The 16,281-nt window shown below is 40.5% G+C and overlaps 2 protein-coding genes and 1 long non-coding RNA gene across 6 annotated transcripts; 1 reads left to right on the forward strand and 2 right to left on the reverse strand.

The window, feature by feature from the left end:
* Window positions 1–1,657: 1,657 nt before the first annotated feature.
* Window positions 1,658–2,791, reverse strand: LOC128807083 (uncharacterized). Of its 2 annotated transcripts, XR_008437045.1 has the most exons (3): window positions 2,705–2,791; window positions 2,116–2,304; window positions 1,658–2,023 (listed from the first exon to the last, which is right to left on the reverse strand). It is a non-coding gene; the product is annotated as an uncharacterized LOC128807083 (long non-coding RNA). The 2 variants fall into 2 exon arrangements; XR_008437044.1 differs by lacking the exon at window positions 2,116–2,304 and having other exon boundaries at window positions 2,705–2,788.
* Window positions 2,589–7,013, forward strand: EFCAB10 (EF-hand calcium binding domain 10). Of its 3 annotated transcripts, XM_053977119.1 has the most exons (5): window positions 2,589–2,771; window positions 2,888–3,052; window positions 3,337–3,421; window positions 3,824–3,884; window positions 3,966–3,987. In XM_053977119.1, exons 1-4 carry the CDS (start codon window positions 2,672–2,674, stop codon window positions 3,867–3,869), a joined length of 396 nt encoding a protein of 131 aa, XP_053833094.1. In that variant the 5' UTR covers window positions 2,589–2,671; the 3' UTR covers window positions 3,870–3,884; window positions 3,966–3,987. The 3 variants fall into 3 exon arrangements, with proteins under 3 accessions (XP_053833094.1, XP_053833097.1, XP_053833095.1); XM_053977122.1 differs by lacking the exons at window positions 3,824–3,884; window positions 3,966–3,987 and adding an exon at window positions 6,926–7,013; XM_053977120.1 differs by lacking the exons at window positions 3,824–3,884; window positions 3,966–3,987 and adding an exon at window positions 3,988–4,395.
* RINT1 (RAD50 interactor 1) lies at window positions 4,619–16,094 on the reverse strand. Its single transcript, XM_053977118.1, has 14 exons — window positions 15,863–16,094; window positions 14,650–14,845; window positions 14,250–14,491; window positions 13,909–14,082; window positions 13,682–13,831; window positions 12,313–12,469; window positions 10,391–10,501; window positions 9,984–10,209; window positions 9,259–9,396; window positions 8,330–8,529; window positions 6,909–7,123; window positions 6,062–6,242; window positions 5,860–5,978; window positions 4,619–5,278 (listed from the first exon to the last, which is right to left on the reverse strand). Exons 2-14 carry the CDS (start codon window positions 14,824–14,826, stop codon window positions 5,065–5,067), a joined length of 2,304 nt encoding a protein of 767 aa, XP_053833093.1. The 5' UTR covers window positions 14,827–14,845; window positions 15,863–16,094; the 3' UTR covers window positions 4,619–5,064.
* Between the last annotated feature and the right edge of the window lie 187 nt (window positions 16,095–16,281).

A 16,281-nucleotide genomic window follows, 5' to 3' on the forward strand; every position in this document is an offset into this window, starting at 1 on the left:
CAGTGGAGCTCTTCCAAAGCAGCTATAGCAATGGCAGCACCTACATTCAATCCCTACAGCTCACCCTTTGCTCCCTAGCAGAGTGCTTCCCAATGCTCATGCCAGGGAGCAGCAAAGGTAAGTAAAGCCTTCAAGGAGCTGCTCTCAGCAGCTGTGTGCACAGAAGCCTGTGGCACATCTAGGGATCTTTCCCAGCCCATATTGCTCCTGTCTTTTCCCGCAGCCCTAGACTTCGGTCTTCTGACACTCCCATTTGAAAGAACACGTCCATCTGCCTGTTTTCCCCTGCAAGACAAATAGTTGTTCTGGAACCAGCTGCATATCTGACCTGCAGTCCCTGTTTCTCTTCATTACAACTCTTAAAGGCTCACTGTAGTCTATTTAGCCCTATTAAGTTAGATAAAAAGGCTTAAATTACTAGTGATATTCTGTAGAAGGCTCAGCTTCTATCACAACAGGTATTAAGCCTTTTAAAGAAATCTAATTTATATGACCAGGACACTTTAAACAGATGAAAATAATTTGGTCCTTTAGTCCCTTATTAAAACTCATTTAGCAGCATCTCTATAATGGAACCAGAATACTTTCAGGTGTTTGTCAAATCCTGTTTTTCTCAGCCACCAGAAGTTCAATCTCCCTTACAATAGCCCATGCAAGCTCCTTACAAATTATCCAGAACTATGATACCTTCAGGATCCATATATATGGATCCTTTTATATCCATATATATAGCTGGTACTATCATTATATGAACTGAGGATAATAATTTATTAGGTAAATAATAAATACATGATTCATCATCAGAATATTTTTTCAAGTAAATAAATTGTGCTTCCCTAATAGTGAAATAGAATTTTTAAAAATACATTTCCAGTTGTAAAACAAACTGGGATTTGTTCTGTTTAGTGATTTTTTTTTTTTAACCATTCCTCAGAGAGACACACTTAAACCTGTAATTCCTGTGCTTATTCTTAATTTTTTTTGCCTTAATATGTATTTCATACTGGTTATCTTTGTTGACTACTAAAGGAGAAACATCTTTTGCCAAATGCTGGTTTCTTTGACCCAAACACTGACCTACCTACCTACCTACCTACCAGTATTTCACTTGCTCCTTCTTTTCCTGTCAATCTTCCTATCCTTAGGTTCTCATTTCCAAGAATGCATTTTCCACATCTTTATTTCTCCTCTGCTGACCAGCTCTTCTCCTGTTTGTACTTCTCCACATTTCAATCTACACTTTCTCTTATGGCTCTTTTTTAGGAAAAATTTTTGCTAATGCTTTGCAAACTCTGCAGAAAGGCATAGAAAGACAAATGCAGGAATGGACTGAGTAATTATGAGTTTTACTCAGGAAAAGGAGGTTTCCATCACTGCCTGGCAACTGTCGTAAGAGGCAACTGTTAGAAACCTACAGTTCCTCTAACCCTAAATGAGACTAAAAGCAGGTAGCATAGTTGGTTTAAAATAACAGAGAATACAGACAGCACATGGCTGTACAATCTCTGCAGCTTTGGATGCTGCCTTTCTCCCACTTTATCTAAGAAAAAATTAAGTGAATTCTATTAATGTCTTGGGATATTTTAGTTTTGGCAAATAGTTAAATATATTTAGCGCTAGACTTTTCACAGGAATACTATTCTTCTTTACTATATGCTCATTTATCATTGTCTGATTTTATTTGATGGCAGATAGTTATATCCTTGTAGATTTCCTTAATTTTTTTTTTCTTCAGTGGGACGCTTTACTTGATTATGGTTCTCCTATTAGCAGTAGGTAGTACTGTAAAAAGCCTCTTTGATGTCTCTTCTCTGTTTGCACTGGCTATGTTGCAAGATTCAATAATGCTTTTAAAATGTAAACTCTCTTACTCTCAGTTGCTGGCCACTGGTTTTGCACCTCCTACGGGTGTAGAACACGGCGAACATCCCGGCAGCCCCTCACACCGCGGGGATGAACCAGGGCTGTGCCTGGGAGCGGTGGGAGGTGAAGAAGGTGGTACCGCCGGCGGAAGGAGACGTGGCTGGAGGTGAGAACACAGAATCACAGAACCCTCAGGGCTGGGAGGGACCCCTGGAGATGATCCCGGCCCGCCCCGGGCCCAGGCAGGGTCACCTGCTGCAGGTGACGCGGGAGCGCATCCAGGCGGGTTTGGAATGTCTCCAGAGACGGAGACTCCGCGACCGCCCTGGGCAGCCTGTTCCGGTGCTCTGCCACCCTCAGCGCAATGAAGTTCTCATGTTGAGGTGGAACTTCTTGTGTTTCGTTTCACGGCCAATGCTACCCGTCCTGTCGCTGGCACCACTGAAAAGAGTTCGACCCATCCTCTTGGCACCAGTCTTTAAGATATTTATATGCATTGAGAGGGGATATCATTAGTCTTCTCCAGACTAACAGGCCCTCAACACCTGCATACGTGTTATAAAGTACAGCGTGTCATTTGCTTTCCCCACGAACCAGCGCGAACCGGGACCCAGCGGGGAGCGAGGCGTGGCTGTTCCGGTGCTAACGTGACGACTTCCAGGAAAGTCCATTTTTCCTTCCCCTTTCCCGGTCGCCCCAGCGGAGCGTCCCGCGGCAGGAGCCGCTGCGAGCTCCTCTGCTCGCCCTTCTCCCGCCCCGTGCCCGCCGCCGGCCCCGCTGCCGCCTCACGCCGCCCCGGCACCGCGGGATGGCGGCGGGCGAGGAGCAGAGCCGCGAGTACCTGCGGCGGCACCGGCTGCCCGAGCTGCTGCACCGCCTCGGAGCGCTGCTGCTCTTCCACCGCCCCGGTGCGCGCAGGCCCGGCCCCGCCGAGAGCGGGGCGGCAGCGGGGGCAGCGGGGCTGCGCGGCCTCCGCTCCCCGGCTGAGGGCCCGGTGCCCGCGGGCACTCTGACCTCGTTGCAGAACGGCCACGCGAGTTCCTGATCCAGGTGCTGGAGCGGGTAAAGGCTGGGAGACGAGCCGAGGGCGAGTACCCGTTCCTCATGGACGAGGCCAACGTGGACGCCATGTTCGGCCTGCTGGATGTCCTAGGCCAGGGCTACATCAGGCCAGCGCAGTACAGGGAAGGTGCGTCCACCTGCACCCCGGGGCACACCAAACTGTTTGCTTGCACAGAATTATTAAAATAGTTTCAAAGTGGCCCATCTGTATGCTTTAAAATTACCTGCACAGCTGCCCACACGACCTGGAACTTGGAAAGTTGAAAAAAGTTACATGTGGTTAAGTTTCCTACACTTAAGTTATATGTTGTTATGCTACACACGTTTACCTTCTGTTACATCGAGGCACCTTTAACTTTAAATCTGTCTTTCCAAAGACTCGCATAAGAAATTCTCTTTTGTTAACTTTAGCCCTTAAAACGTTGGGACTGAGCACTGAGGATTTGGAGCTAGAAGATGATGTGGAGATCACACTGGATGTTTTCAAGAAAGGAATGTAAGTTTAATTGAAATTGTGGTGTTGGTTTGGTTGGTTTTTTTTTTGTTTGTTTGGTTTTTTTTCTTTTTTTTTTGGGAGGGGGGTACATATGCGTAGGAGATATTTTGCTGAGATTTATTTTTTATTTACAAAGCTGCATAATTAACAGATAGTTTAATTGTTAGTTTAAGCTTGACTGTGTCACTTTGTAATGCAAGATTAAAAAAAAAAAAAGGTCAGTTACTGCCTGACCTTCTTGTCTTGCCATAAGGTGCACCAAACTCCATGCCCTTCACCACCTCAGTTTCAGGATCCTCTCATGGTACCCTCAGGTCAGAGTGAAGGTCATCAGGCAGCCCAGAGGTTAAAATACTGATATAGAAATGTGGAACTGTGAGACCCTGTTGTCTTCTTTGTCAGGGATGGTATCACAGCTGGAGATGAAATAGGTTCAGAGTTCAAATAATTCCTCATAGTCAAGGTATGGTTCTAGGAGCAATTTTTTAGTAACTGTTGCAATTGCTGAAAGGTAATGAACTAAGTATCCTCATTATCTAACTAGAGATTTTCTTTTTCTGTCTTAGGAAGAAAAAGATGCTGGAGAGCTGGTCTGTGTATTAGTTTGACCAGTCGTCTGCTATATATATTAAAAGCAGGCATCTTCCCCAATTTTTCTTCTGGTTTGTCAGCTGTGAAGAGTCGACTTTAAGCAATACTCTCTTTTCTCTTTTTCTCATTTTCCCTGCCCTTCAGTGGAGCAATCAGCTGAAAAGGACAAATGACAAGAATATGTTGATGTCCAGCAGGCACTGGAAGGAATGTAGTTAAGAATTGCCGTTCTTAATATAATTCGATGGTTAAAAAAAAGAGTAGAGATCTCTTTTACAACTGAAATAGTATTTTGGAGTTTCCTCCTTCAGGTTATAGTTTACAGTAAAGGATTGTTACCTGTTGGCTCATTAGCACTGAATAAAACTAAGTTGGTTTTTGGGCTTGTGCTGCGTTTTGGTTTTCGGGTATTTTTAAGGAAAAAACAACTTCAAGAAGTTTTGACAAATGTCCACATTTAAATGCAGGTAGCGCTTCCAAGTGGTGTTTTCAAACTTAGCACACAATATGCAATTTAAAAGGAGAAACTTTTTTAAAAAAATTAGGTGATTGTTTTTTCTGTAAAAGACTATCTTAATTTGTATGAAGAAAACTGTGACGCATTCCTTCCTTCGGCATTGACGATATACATTTTAATACAGAACATCCATTACCTGGAATTTGGAGATGTAAAACATCTGTGTTTAACTGAAGACTGACCAGTTCATAGGGAACTTCAGCCCACGTTGTACAAAAATGCATTTACACTGTAAATACTCTGTGTTCCTTAGAATGATGCAGACAAAGCAGACTATTCATTAGAGATTAACAGTTTTGGCTTCCAGATGCAATGGCAAGGTGACCATGGAAAATAAGATCTGCACAGTTCAACACCAAGTCAGTAGCATTTTGAATTTTTTCTTTGAACTGTATAGAATAAGGCATAAGATTAGATTAAAACAATCTCTCAGCATACAGAAATGAAACAAATAAGTATATTACAAGATATTTGCTTTGCTTTTGCTTGGAATAAGTAATCTAGACCAAGTTATTAACCATTTCTGAAGAAGTCTTTATTTTCCTGTATTTGGCCAACTAGCTCTCAAACTGAGAAGAATCTCAACATCCCTTTGAGCCAGTTTATAAACTCCAAGTTCATTCAGTGCTGCTGTTGCAGATGGCTGGCTTGGCTTTAATGGTTCATTTTCTGAAGCTGACTGTAGGACATCCTTCAGAAGCAAGGCAGAGCCAATATTCAGGTTCAGGATAATGCAGGCTTCTTTTATACTAGAGGAAAAGTTACATGGATTAATGTAAGCAGCACAAATTTAAGTGTAACAAAAGACCCTTCCTTGCTCCATGTTGGTTTAAAAATATTCAGAATTCAGCCCCAGTTAGCTGAGGATTTTGATGCTGGACTATTTAGGACACTCTGGGCTAGTGAAATAGACTAACCAAAAAAGAAAGTAGCACCTTCTCATCCCTGACAGCAACTAGACTGCCTCACAAGGCAATCCTGAGGAGGAAAATAGTTTAAAGTAGTCCTCCTAACAGTAAAGTTTGTTGTGTTGTAACCGTATCTTTGACCAGTTTCTTAGGTCCCAGTTTCAGAGGTTTGTGCTACTTAATATTCCTTCCATAATTTTATCTAGACATCCTGACTACACAAAATACTCCAAGACACATGCCACATTCTGTTGCTGCAGAATCAACTTTCCTAGTTGAAAATATCAGACACATTTAAATGATCCACACATTTAAAGTGTGGGTCAAAACTAACTGTGAAAAAAATCTTGGTTTTAAGTAGAACACTTGTATTTCTCTGGACACTTTTGAAATTCCAGTAGATCAGAAGTTTGCCTACTTACTGCTTGAAGTAATTTTCTGGCCTCTTGCAGTAGTGTGAAAATAGGGGGAACAAATTCCGATTCATGTCGAACTGGAGTTGTGCTGCTCCTCCTTCATTGAAATGATTTGCCATAATGATCTACAAACACAAAGAGGTGCATCTGCTGTTTAAGCCAGTCACTGACACCTACATAGCATTGCACAGGTCACACTGATACCCACTTCTTGATAGATGTACAGATCCACTTTCTCTGCAAGCATTTGCCAGAAAATTTTAAACAGTGAGTGGCAGAGTTGCTGCTCCAGTTGCAGCAAACGGTCTCGCAGTGTCTGCAGCATTGGGCACGCCGAGCTTGACAAAGACATCACTGCTTGCTCTGCTTGAGAGGGTAAAGACAACCACCTAAAAGAAACAATTGCACTGCAGTCATTAGAATGAAATTATTCATATTACAACAACTGAAGTTAAAATTACCCTTAAAAAAAAAAATCTTACCCATTTACAATGTTTCAGAGACAATCTTTTCCCATTTCTAATCTAAAATTTATCAGTCCAATGCTGCGTTTGAATTTCATTTAATATTAAACTCATGCTTTAGTTATAAATCTCTGAACATGTCATTCTAGGGAACCCCATCTAATCTGAAAATCACTGAGTTCTCTTCCTTTTATTAAGTACTTCATAAATTCTACTCAGAAGAAAATATTCAAGAAGCCCTAGGAGTCTGTGAAGACAGAACAGTCATGACAGGCCATTTTGCATAAAATCTTCACTACGACTATGAAGAAAATAATTCCTGCTCAAAATAGAAAACTAGAACGATCCAGAATCTTTCCTAGGGTTTTTAACTAATACATCCACTAATTGTGGAACTATTTTAGAAAACATAGCATAACAATTGTCCCCAGATAAGAATAAAGGTAATTTTCCAGAACTTCTTACCCTGCAGCTTTCCTACTCCAGAAAAAAAAAATACTGCCTATTGTCTATTCTTGCCTTTACTTACCTCAATATTTTTAACAGGAAATAATACTGTAATATGCAAAGAGATTAAATAAAGAGAATCACCTCTCTTTTTTGTACAGCTTTGCAGCATCTTTGACCTCTCTGAAGACATGATCTACTTGTCGTGTCAGCATGTCATGCTTCAGGCGCTCCAGGAGGTTGATCATGTCATCAAAGACAGAGCTCTCCATGGACGCCAGCTGTCCCAGCTGGAGCTGGCTCATGGTGTCACTTTCTGCACGAACCTCTAGCTCGGCCTGCTGCAGCTGCAAGAAGAACTAGGCAAACAAAACCAGAGAGAAACACCACAGAAAATAATCTTACTCCTTGAACTTTTCATTGGTACTTTGTTAGACACATTTGTAGAAAACACTCTCCTCTGGCACATTTATAAAGTTAAAAATTTAAGAGTTTAAAAACACTTTCTTATCCTTCCCTGTGGTCCTGATTTAGTGAAAAACAGAACATGGTGGTTTAATCCTAGTGATGGAACTGATACAGGTTTCAGATACAACAGCAGATAGATAAAGGTAAAAGATCTAAAAAAAACCACTGAAAAGATATTTCCAAATTGACAGCAGCATGTTTTTAAAAAACCCTACCTTGGCCTCTTTAAGATTTGCAAAAGTAAACTTTAATTGTAATTTTTTAGCAATGATTATTCATTGAATCATAAATTTACTGTGCTGACAACAGCAAGAAAATTAATTTACTTTATTGAGATCAATGCGACATTGTGGTAACAGCTTGTTGGTTTTGCTTTTAAGCAGATCAAGACACTGTAATAGATGCAGTTTTGCAACATGAAGGCTGCTGTCCTATCAAGTCAAGACTATCCCCTGCTAGAGCCACAGCTTCCTGTGAAGACAGTAAGAATTTGGAGGCTGACCACAGCCCACAATGCCTTATTCTGCACACTCCATGTGTAACAGGTTTTTTGACCTTCAGCACCAATAGCTGTAGAAAAGCTGAAATTCTGCCCTAGGCCGTGCTGCCACCAGGCTGTTGTCCAGCAGTCACTAATTCCCAGTTATCAGTGAGCGGCCTTTCTGGGCCACACCTGAACTGTGTTGCAACACAGATACACACATGGGATCTGTTTAAGCTCTCCTGCCATGGGAGCAGTTCAAGCACCAGGCAAAGGCTGCTGCTCTGGTTCAGAGATCTCCAAAACCAATTCACTTTTTTTTTACAATAAAACCATGTAAAAGAGGCGAGGTTTTTTTTATCTCTTCAGATTATTCCATTTCCCAGGCTCTCTCTGCATTTCCCTAGAAAGTTTATAATTGGTAGCTTAGACCTCAAACAATAACCTGTCCTTATTTATACATATTTTACTAAATCCAAATTTATATCTCATTCTACTTTTTCAGTAATTCTCCTGAATATACCTAAAAAGTGCTGAAAATAAAATGTTTGTTATGAAACAAACATCCCAAGTCCATTTTAAAATACTTTTTTCCTAAAGAAGAATATTTACTTACAACATTGTCAGCCCAGTCTGCCAACACTGTTGCTATGTAGTTAACAGCATTAAGGATTGCACAGTATCGGAATCCTAAGGAAGCTCTTGTCTCTTCCTTCATTACTTGAGTTAATCGTATCCTGAAATCATCAACTAACTCCTTCTGTAGGCCCAGGAACTGGAGTTTTCTGGAAGCTGTTGGAAGATTCTTATACCTGTCTGGAAAAACATTAATAAAATGTTTTTAGGCTTTCCAACACTAAATAAAAGCTTTTCAAAAAGAAGCATCACAAGCATCAGGTACATATATGCACCACCTCATGCCTATGAGAACATCATATAGTCAGTATTTAAATGTCAGTATTTAAAACAGCTGATATTTCAATGTTTTCAGAAAAACTGCCCATGCAAAAGCTAAACGTGCAACAACTTTCTTCCCTGTCCTGATTCCACAGCAGTTTGTATTCTAACACTTGAAGCAGTATGTGGTAATACCACACCCTCCAGCATGGCCCCTAAAGCGTCCTCACACAAAGCCATTGAAGATGCAATGGTCTCCTGAAAACACACCTGCTCTCATGTAAGACAAGTTACTTAATAGCTTCTGAACTGTCATGGATTCAAAAGGACTATTAGGGTTTATTACTGAATTGCAGCAAATTATATTCTGCCAACTATGAGAGAATATGGTAAATATCAAATGTGTATTTTTAACTATTATTTTGCAAACATGTCACTAGGTCAAGATTATTCATGCATGAGTTAGTATCCAAGATACAAAATGAACAGAAAGTTTTTATTAAACAGCAAACATCACAACTTTGCAAGATTATTTAGTGACTACTGCTGACAATGAATATTTAGTAAACTATTTAGTAAAGAAATATGTTAGCTGAAGGGTTTTTGCTGTTCATTACAAACAAGAGCAATGCCCATAGATATAATTACCTGTTATAACTAACAAGAGAGTCATAAAGGTTTCAGCACAGTCTGGAACTTTCATTTCATCTACATCAGTGATATCTTTGTACTGTGATATCCATGCAGCCTCTGATGAAAGCATAGAGTCCATTTTCTGAAGAGCAACTGAGATGCAAAAAACTTTTGAGTTTTTACTTTGAAAAAAAAATCCCCTCTAAAAGCCCCTCTAAAATATACTAACATAAAGGCCTTATCTCTAGTAAGTTAAATTCTGCATTTTTAGTTCATAAAAGCTACTGACAACTAGTTTCCAACAAAACCAGCTTCAATGTATCTGCATTTGCAACACTGTTAACAGAGTTAAATGTCAGAATTGATTGGGAGTTGGTTTTGTTTTATAATAGTTGGCTTGCTCCTTTGCAGTATATTTCTTCTTCATTTCTCAAAAACTAATACCTTGCCCTTATTTCAATTTAAAGTCCATCTCTGTCTGCACACACATAACATTTGTCTAAAAATAAGCCCACATGATTGCATCCAGCTTAGGGGCAAGAGTCCCACAAAATACAGAGGCACTTTTGAAGCCAAATCAATTTTTATTCAGAATAATTACAGAGCATAAAAACACATTTGTTTTTGGTAGTAGCCCTGTCCAAGTGACTTAGCCTATTTAAGAAGGGTAGCTGTGTAAGCAGACACATACTTTCTGACTCTGCAATTTAAAGGCCAACAAAATGCACTGGAAGTCTTACATTTTTTTTCCACTGTTAGCCACCTTTGGAAGCAGGACTCTTCTGACAGAATATGCATACAACTGGGAAAGCTGCTGAGATAACCATGAACGCTGTATAACTCTCTCTCAAACAGAAGTACCTCATCCACGAGGTGACAGAAGAGTGTATCATCATACAACAGGCAGGGAATATCAGCAGCCAGCTTCTCCAAAATCAGCATTACTAGAGCACGAGAGAATTCAAGCTTTGGAAAGGAAAGAAGTGAATGTCAGAGAGGAAGTACTGACGTGTGCAAACATGTACACAAGAAACTGCTACTAGACTAAGTCTCACCACATACATGTTTCAGTGGAAATGGGCCAAATATCTGTCAGAAGCTGACTCAGATATTTACATTCACATAAAAAAAACATTTAATTACTTACCCCAGCATTCACTGACGATCCTGCCTTGTCCAGTATTGGCTGGATTTTGTCATCAAGGAACTTTGAATGATTTCCAATCCACATAAGTACTTGTGTTAAATACCACTCAGGCTTATTTAAAAAAGAAAATAAATTGTTAAATGCATCCATACATTTATTCAAGGGCTACTAGTATTTTAGGACAAGTTTCTGAAAATACAACTCTCTTTCCCTGCCTTCCCTTGATCTCAGGTCACACAAGTCTTTCACTGTGTTTTACTTAACTCTCATTTATACAAAAGCATTGTCAAAAAATATTTCTAGATTTTCATTGTCTTAAATGTACCAAATATTGTGTTTCTTAAGCAAAAGTTCAATTTTATTTCCCCTTTCTCTACTGCTTTCTCACTCATGTGACAGCCTTTTCCTGCTTCATATACTTCTTCCTGTTCTCCTGTGTGGCCCTTATTTCTTGGTACAACAAAAAGGATATGCTCCTGAGAAAAGCTCTGCTCTTATTGTTATGGTACCTAACCTCAGCCCCACCTTCTCCCTAGAAGTGGGGAATCTATCACCTTCTCATTTCACATTTTAATGCCTTAAAGCTTTTTCAAGTTTCCAAAGCTAAAAATATGGGCTGCAGGTTTTGATGAACACTTCTTTCAGTGTTAGTGCAACTGGAAGCAGTTCCATTTTCCTCACTCCCGACAGCTAAAGAACCTTCTGTTGAGGTGCACTCACATTTTGTGTGTCTGTTTCTCACCTCTGCATTCATTTTCACTTGTCTCATTAATTTTATCATGCTTGGGTTGCTTGGTTTTTTTGACAGTCCTTCCCCAGCTGGGCAAGGTCATTGTGAACTCTGAGTCTCTGAAATACTGTTAATCCTGTCCAGGTTGCTGTCTTTTAAATATTTTACATTGATATTTTCTTTATTGTGTTATCCAAGTAATTACTAAACAATAAAACCCCAAAACCTAATCCAAAAACCCAACCCAAATGTCAGCAATGCCCTGTTGAAATATCTTTCTGACCTGACACTAGATTCCCTGTAAACTTTTCTTAACAAGTTCTTCTTTTTAAAATAGTTGTTCACCTATTGTTTGCAAATTCAATGTCTTGAACATAAATTTTCCATTTGCTCTTAAAAAAATTTGTTCATATCTAAAATACCTCTTTCCCACTAACATACACCACAGTATTTTAAAAAGCTCTGTAGCAGCATCTGTCAAGATTGCAAATGTATTTAGATTTACACATGACGGTGATCATAAGCAGACTTGTGCAACAGGACTGTTACAAAACAGCTCTCAAACTCTGCTCCAGGTGTTGCAGTGGCATTAATGCAATGACACCCATTCCAATGGTAATACTCAGACAAAAATCCTCAGTCTTTCAAGGCAATTCACAGAAAAAGTGAGTCAGTTTCCAACTGATAAACTCAGCATCTCTTGGCTTATATCAATTTAAAAACTCAATCGATTAAAAAAAAGAACTATTTAACAGTACTTTGGACTAATTACATTTCATATCCAACATTTTCAGTTACATGAAGGTAGCAAAACACAGTGCCAAAAATCAAAGTCACAGCCTTTGAGCTCAAGAAATACAGAACAGTGCAAAACCATTTGCAACAAGACAGAAGAAATTAATCAAAACCTGTGAACAGATGGGAGTCAGTCTAAGATTGAAATGATGCTTTATGAAGGATCTGGGCAAGGGAAAAATATTGCCTCACCCAGAGAAAATGCCTGTGTCTCTGAAAGGTCTCCAAGTGCTATCTCAATGTCTGTCCACACTTAGGTAGGCACAAGAACTGCACAGTTTTGAAGAATCCTAATTTTGGAGAATGTGAAATCTATACAATTTAAACAAAGCAATCTAGAGGTTGTTTACAAAGCAATTTAGAAATGTCAGAAATGTCAAACCACTTTCTCCCATACCTTGTTAAGAACATTGGTTTGTTTATTTCCAGTGAAATGATACTTGAATCTTTTCTGAAGAGGATTCAGCATGATCTGTATGGGAAGGACGACTGGTGGTGAAGGGGGTAAAGGGTACTTTTCTGGCAATTGTTTAGGTTTGGTTAACAGCTCATCTCTAAGTTTGACAGTCAAGGATGCACATAAGTCTTGAATTACCCCAGCATAATCTTTTCAATAGAATGGGCTTATAAAAATGAACACTGCTTAATTCTACACCATTGACCGAAGGCAGTATTATGAAAACAATACAATTCCTTATAAAAGATACTGAAAATATTCCACTTTATGTAATACTAAATATAACTCAGGCCTTTAGGGATTATTTATTCAATGACAATACATGTCCCTTAAATCTGTTTGATTTAGGAAACTTGTAAGAACCCATCAAACCACCATTGTCAGAAACAAACACAGTGGCTGTTCAAGAGACACAGTTATTCATATTTGTTAAAGGAGGATAAATTCTCCTGGGATTAATAAATTCAACACATGATTTCCCATTTTCATGTAATAGATTTAAGTGAGCCACTCTGCCAAACCAAAATTGTTACCAACTCAGGATTGTGTACAATGGCCTTGCATCTTTCCACTGTGTGATTAAAAAAAAAAAAAAAAAAAAGGCAGCCACAGTCACACACACACACACACACACACAAAGGCTTAGCTGAACTTGAGTTTTAACTGATTTTTTGTGAATTATTTAATTCATAAAAATCAGGAACAGAATGAGCAGCAGTGCCCTCTGAGCAACCTCAAAGGCAGACTATGACTGATGCAAAACAGAAATCCTCCTGCAGTCTCCCCTTTTTGTAGTCTCCTTCCAAGACATGTATGTTTAGTTTTCCCTTTTTTTCCTTCTGGGGCGGGACATATTGAAGTGATTAAAGCTTAATTCACGTAAGGCTTTAAAAGGAAAAGCATTAACTGTGTCTAATAAAACACACATCACCATTTTTTCATTAACATGTATGGGTAATTGTTCCAAACAGTGTAAGGCCAAATTCTCATGCAACCTGAACTGTCAGCTACCATGACAGCACTGGATCTGATGACTTGGAGTTAAATGTTGCTACTGACAAAAAGGGCACTTTGGCACTTGGCATTTTCTAAATGCCAAAAAAACCTCAAACAAACAAACAAACAAAAAAAACCCCACACACCCAAAAAACTCCCCAAATCCCCACAACATTCTAGTGTTAATACAAAGTAACATAAATTATATTCTGTCTTTAGAAAGAATAAAATTTTAAATAATTCTCCTTGAGAATGTACATCTCTAACAGTTTTTATTCTTGCTAAAATACACTGCAAGAATTTAAAAGGATACGAGGTTTGCAGTTTCAGAAGCTGACAGAACAGCATCTCTAAGCTGTTGTACACCTCAGAAGCATTGGCTGGTGCAGCAAGGCCAAATGCCTGGGACTGAGGTGGCCCCACAAAGGGCCAGCGGAGCTGTGTCAGCACCTCCTCAAAGTCACTGCAACACAAAATAATCACTTGGACATCAACTGACAGTACAACATAAAGATGAGAGAGTCACAGTATCTCTCTTACCTTGTCAATTTGTCCTTAAGGATTTTATGCCAGAATTTAACAGTGGCTCTCACAAAAGCAAGAAGATGAGAACAAGATGACTCCTGAAGTTTAATATCCAGTTCTGCCATGAATGCTAGAGTACTGGCTGCCTCTGGAACATTGTTGGTCAGCAGATATTGCTGAATGCTATCACTATAAAACACAAAAAAGACAAGGCCAAATATTCATTAATGACAACAGAAAAGAATAATTTTTATATTGAGAAGTAAAGACAAAACTTTTTTGTATTGAAAAGATTTTAATAACAGGATAAACCAGGTCACCAGTCTCAGAACATACATACAGTACTCAGAAACTACCTCAGCTCTTCTATGCGAGAAATCCACTCGAGGTAGGCCAGGTGTCGCTCGATCTCTTCTACCTGACCTATCAGCACATCGAGATCCTCCATCCATGGCTGAGCTTTCAGCAAGTGGCTATTGATGGACTCAGACAGAACAGTTTCCTCCTCTAGAAGCTGACTCAGAGACTTTTTGGAATCTTCTGCATTCTTTAAGGCATTCTGAATTCTTTTAGGGACTTCTGAAGAAACTGTAAGTACCTGCATTGACAGAGATGTATCAAGGCAGACATAAATCCACTGCACTGTGTAGAGCAGTACCATTTGAGATACTGATACATTTCATTTAGTTTCATATTCTCAATCAGTCATACATGTTCAGAAGAAGAAAAAAAAAAATGAAACAGAAAGATGCTTACCTGTTCTTCTAAGTGCTTTTTGTTTTCAGATAGCTTTTCAATCAGGCTGTCTAGCTTCCCCAGGGAATCATAGTCACTTCCAAGTTCTCTTTCCACAAATTCAGAAACATAGTATGGGATATCACAGTGGTCTAGATCTCTAGTCACTTCTTTCTTTCTAACAGCAATGCTTGCCATGTTTTCTTTCTCTGCAATACTGAGTATACAATTTCTAATTAGCCGACACTAAGACAGCACAAACAAATACTATCTATTGAGGAACAAAACTCCATGAAAAGCTGGGCAGTTCAATTTAAACTGAGACTGAAATACCATATTCATGAATTATACTGCTTTAAGTGAGACAATTTACTGGCTTAAGTCTGAGGTCTGATAAAACCTTGCTGACATATCCAACTGGTGATTTATTACATATTAACTACCAAAGAGAAATACATCTGTTAATTTATTCCTTCCCCTAAAGCATGAACTCTATTAAAAATAGTTCAAGAAATATGTAGTTCCTACATATATAATATAGAAAACTTAATAAATACTACAAAAAAAAGTATTGTAAAATAAAAAGGAAGATACTGTTCCACTTTCCCTTTTCACAAGTTTAGGAAATTTTAGCGATACCAACTCATGCCTCCTGTGTTACTAGCAAAGTATCCATGTGGACCTTATAATAATTTGGAAAGTAAATATATCACTGAAATATTTAGCAAAAAACCCCACAGAGTATAACATAAAAGACATTTGCTGATCCACACATTTGGCAGCACCCAGAGAAACCTAACATTGAGAAGATGTCCACGGTGAAACAAAAAAGGCAACAATGACAACTGGTTAGTTCAATCCTCAACTTCTTCGCGTCACTTTCAAAACAGGATTTAAAAATAAAAACCGATACACTTGCACTTCATCTGCTACAAGCTTTAATTAAGTTAAAACCCCTATTAAACTGACAACAGGAGCGAGGAGCCAGAGTCGCAGACAGCAGCAGGAAGAACAAACTGGGTGACCAAGGGTGCTGCAGAATAATCAAATAAAGAAAACAGAGCAGCAATACTCCTGTTTGCAGCAATGTAAACACTATACGGCAGGAAAAAACGAACCAAATTATGCTCTTTTCATACTTAGTGGAAAGGATCGGGTTACACGAGGAAGGAACAGGACGCTGGGCGCATCCCTCCCAGCAGCTGCCTGCTCAGCCCCGCGGCTCAGCACCCACCTCGGCCGGAGGGCCGGGCCCTTCCAAGGGCCGGCTGAAGGCTCTGCGGGCTCCAGGAGACTGCGAGCGAAGCGCCGCCGACCACGGCCCGGGCCGGGCGGCCGGGCAGCCCCTCAGCCGGGCGGCGGCTCGGCGAGCCCTTCCTCCCCCGCCACGGGCGCCGGCCGACGAGCCGCCGCTTCCCCTCGCAGGATAGCGCCAGGGGACGGGAGGGCCGCGGGGGCCGCCGCCCGGAGCCCTCAGCGCGCTCGCCGCGGGTCCCTGCGGCCGCAGCGCCGCCCCCGCCGCGTCAGCAGCGCCGCGGGTGACGGAGCGCGGGGCGCAGGCGCGGCGCCGCTCCCGTGAGCCCCGCCGGCCCGGGGGCGGTCCCGCCCCCTGCTCCCAGGGACACGGCCCGGGGAGAGCCGCGTCCCGCCGGC

The sequence above is a fragment of the Vidua macroura genome, chromosome 5 (genome assembly GCF_024509145.1).
Source record: "Vidua macroura isolate BioBank_ID:100142 chromosome 5, ASM2450914v1, whole genome shotgun sequence".
Lineage (NCBI taxonomy): Eukaryota > Metazoa > Chordata > Aves > Passeriformes > Viduidae > Vidua > Vidua macroura.

Excerpts from the sequence above, each read along its gene's own strand:
- EFCAB10 (XM_053977119.1), top strand. The coding sequence starts at position 2,672 with ATGGCGGCGGGCGAGGAGCAGAGCCGCGAGTACCTGCGGCGGCACCGG. Across the intron at positions 2,772-2,887 it reads GCTGCTCTTCCACCGCCCCG|AACGGCCACGCGAGTTCCTG; the intron begins GTGCGCGCAGGC and ends ACCTCGTTGCAG. Across the intron at positions 3,422-3,823 it reads GATGTTTTCAAGAAAGGAAT|GGATGGTATCACAGCTGGAG; the intron begins GTAAGTTTAATT and ends CTTCTTTGTCAG.
- RINT1 (XM_053977118.1), bottom strand. The coding sequence starts at position 14,826 with ATGGCAAGCATTGCTGTTAGAAAGAAAGAAGTGACTAGAGATCTAGAC. Across the intron at positions 14,083-14,249 it reads TCTCGCATAGAAGAGCTGAG|TGATAGCATTCAGCAATATC; the intron begins GTAGTTTCTGAG and ends TGTGTTTTATAG. Across the intron at positions 5,979-6,061 it reads ATCTGTACATCTATCAAGAA|ATCATTATGGCAAATCATTT; the intron begins GTGGGTATCAGT and ends TTGTGTTTGTAG.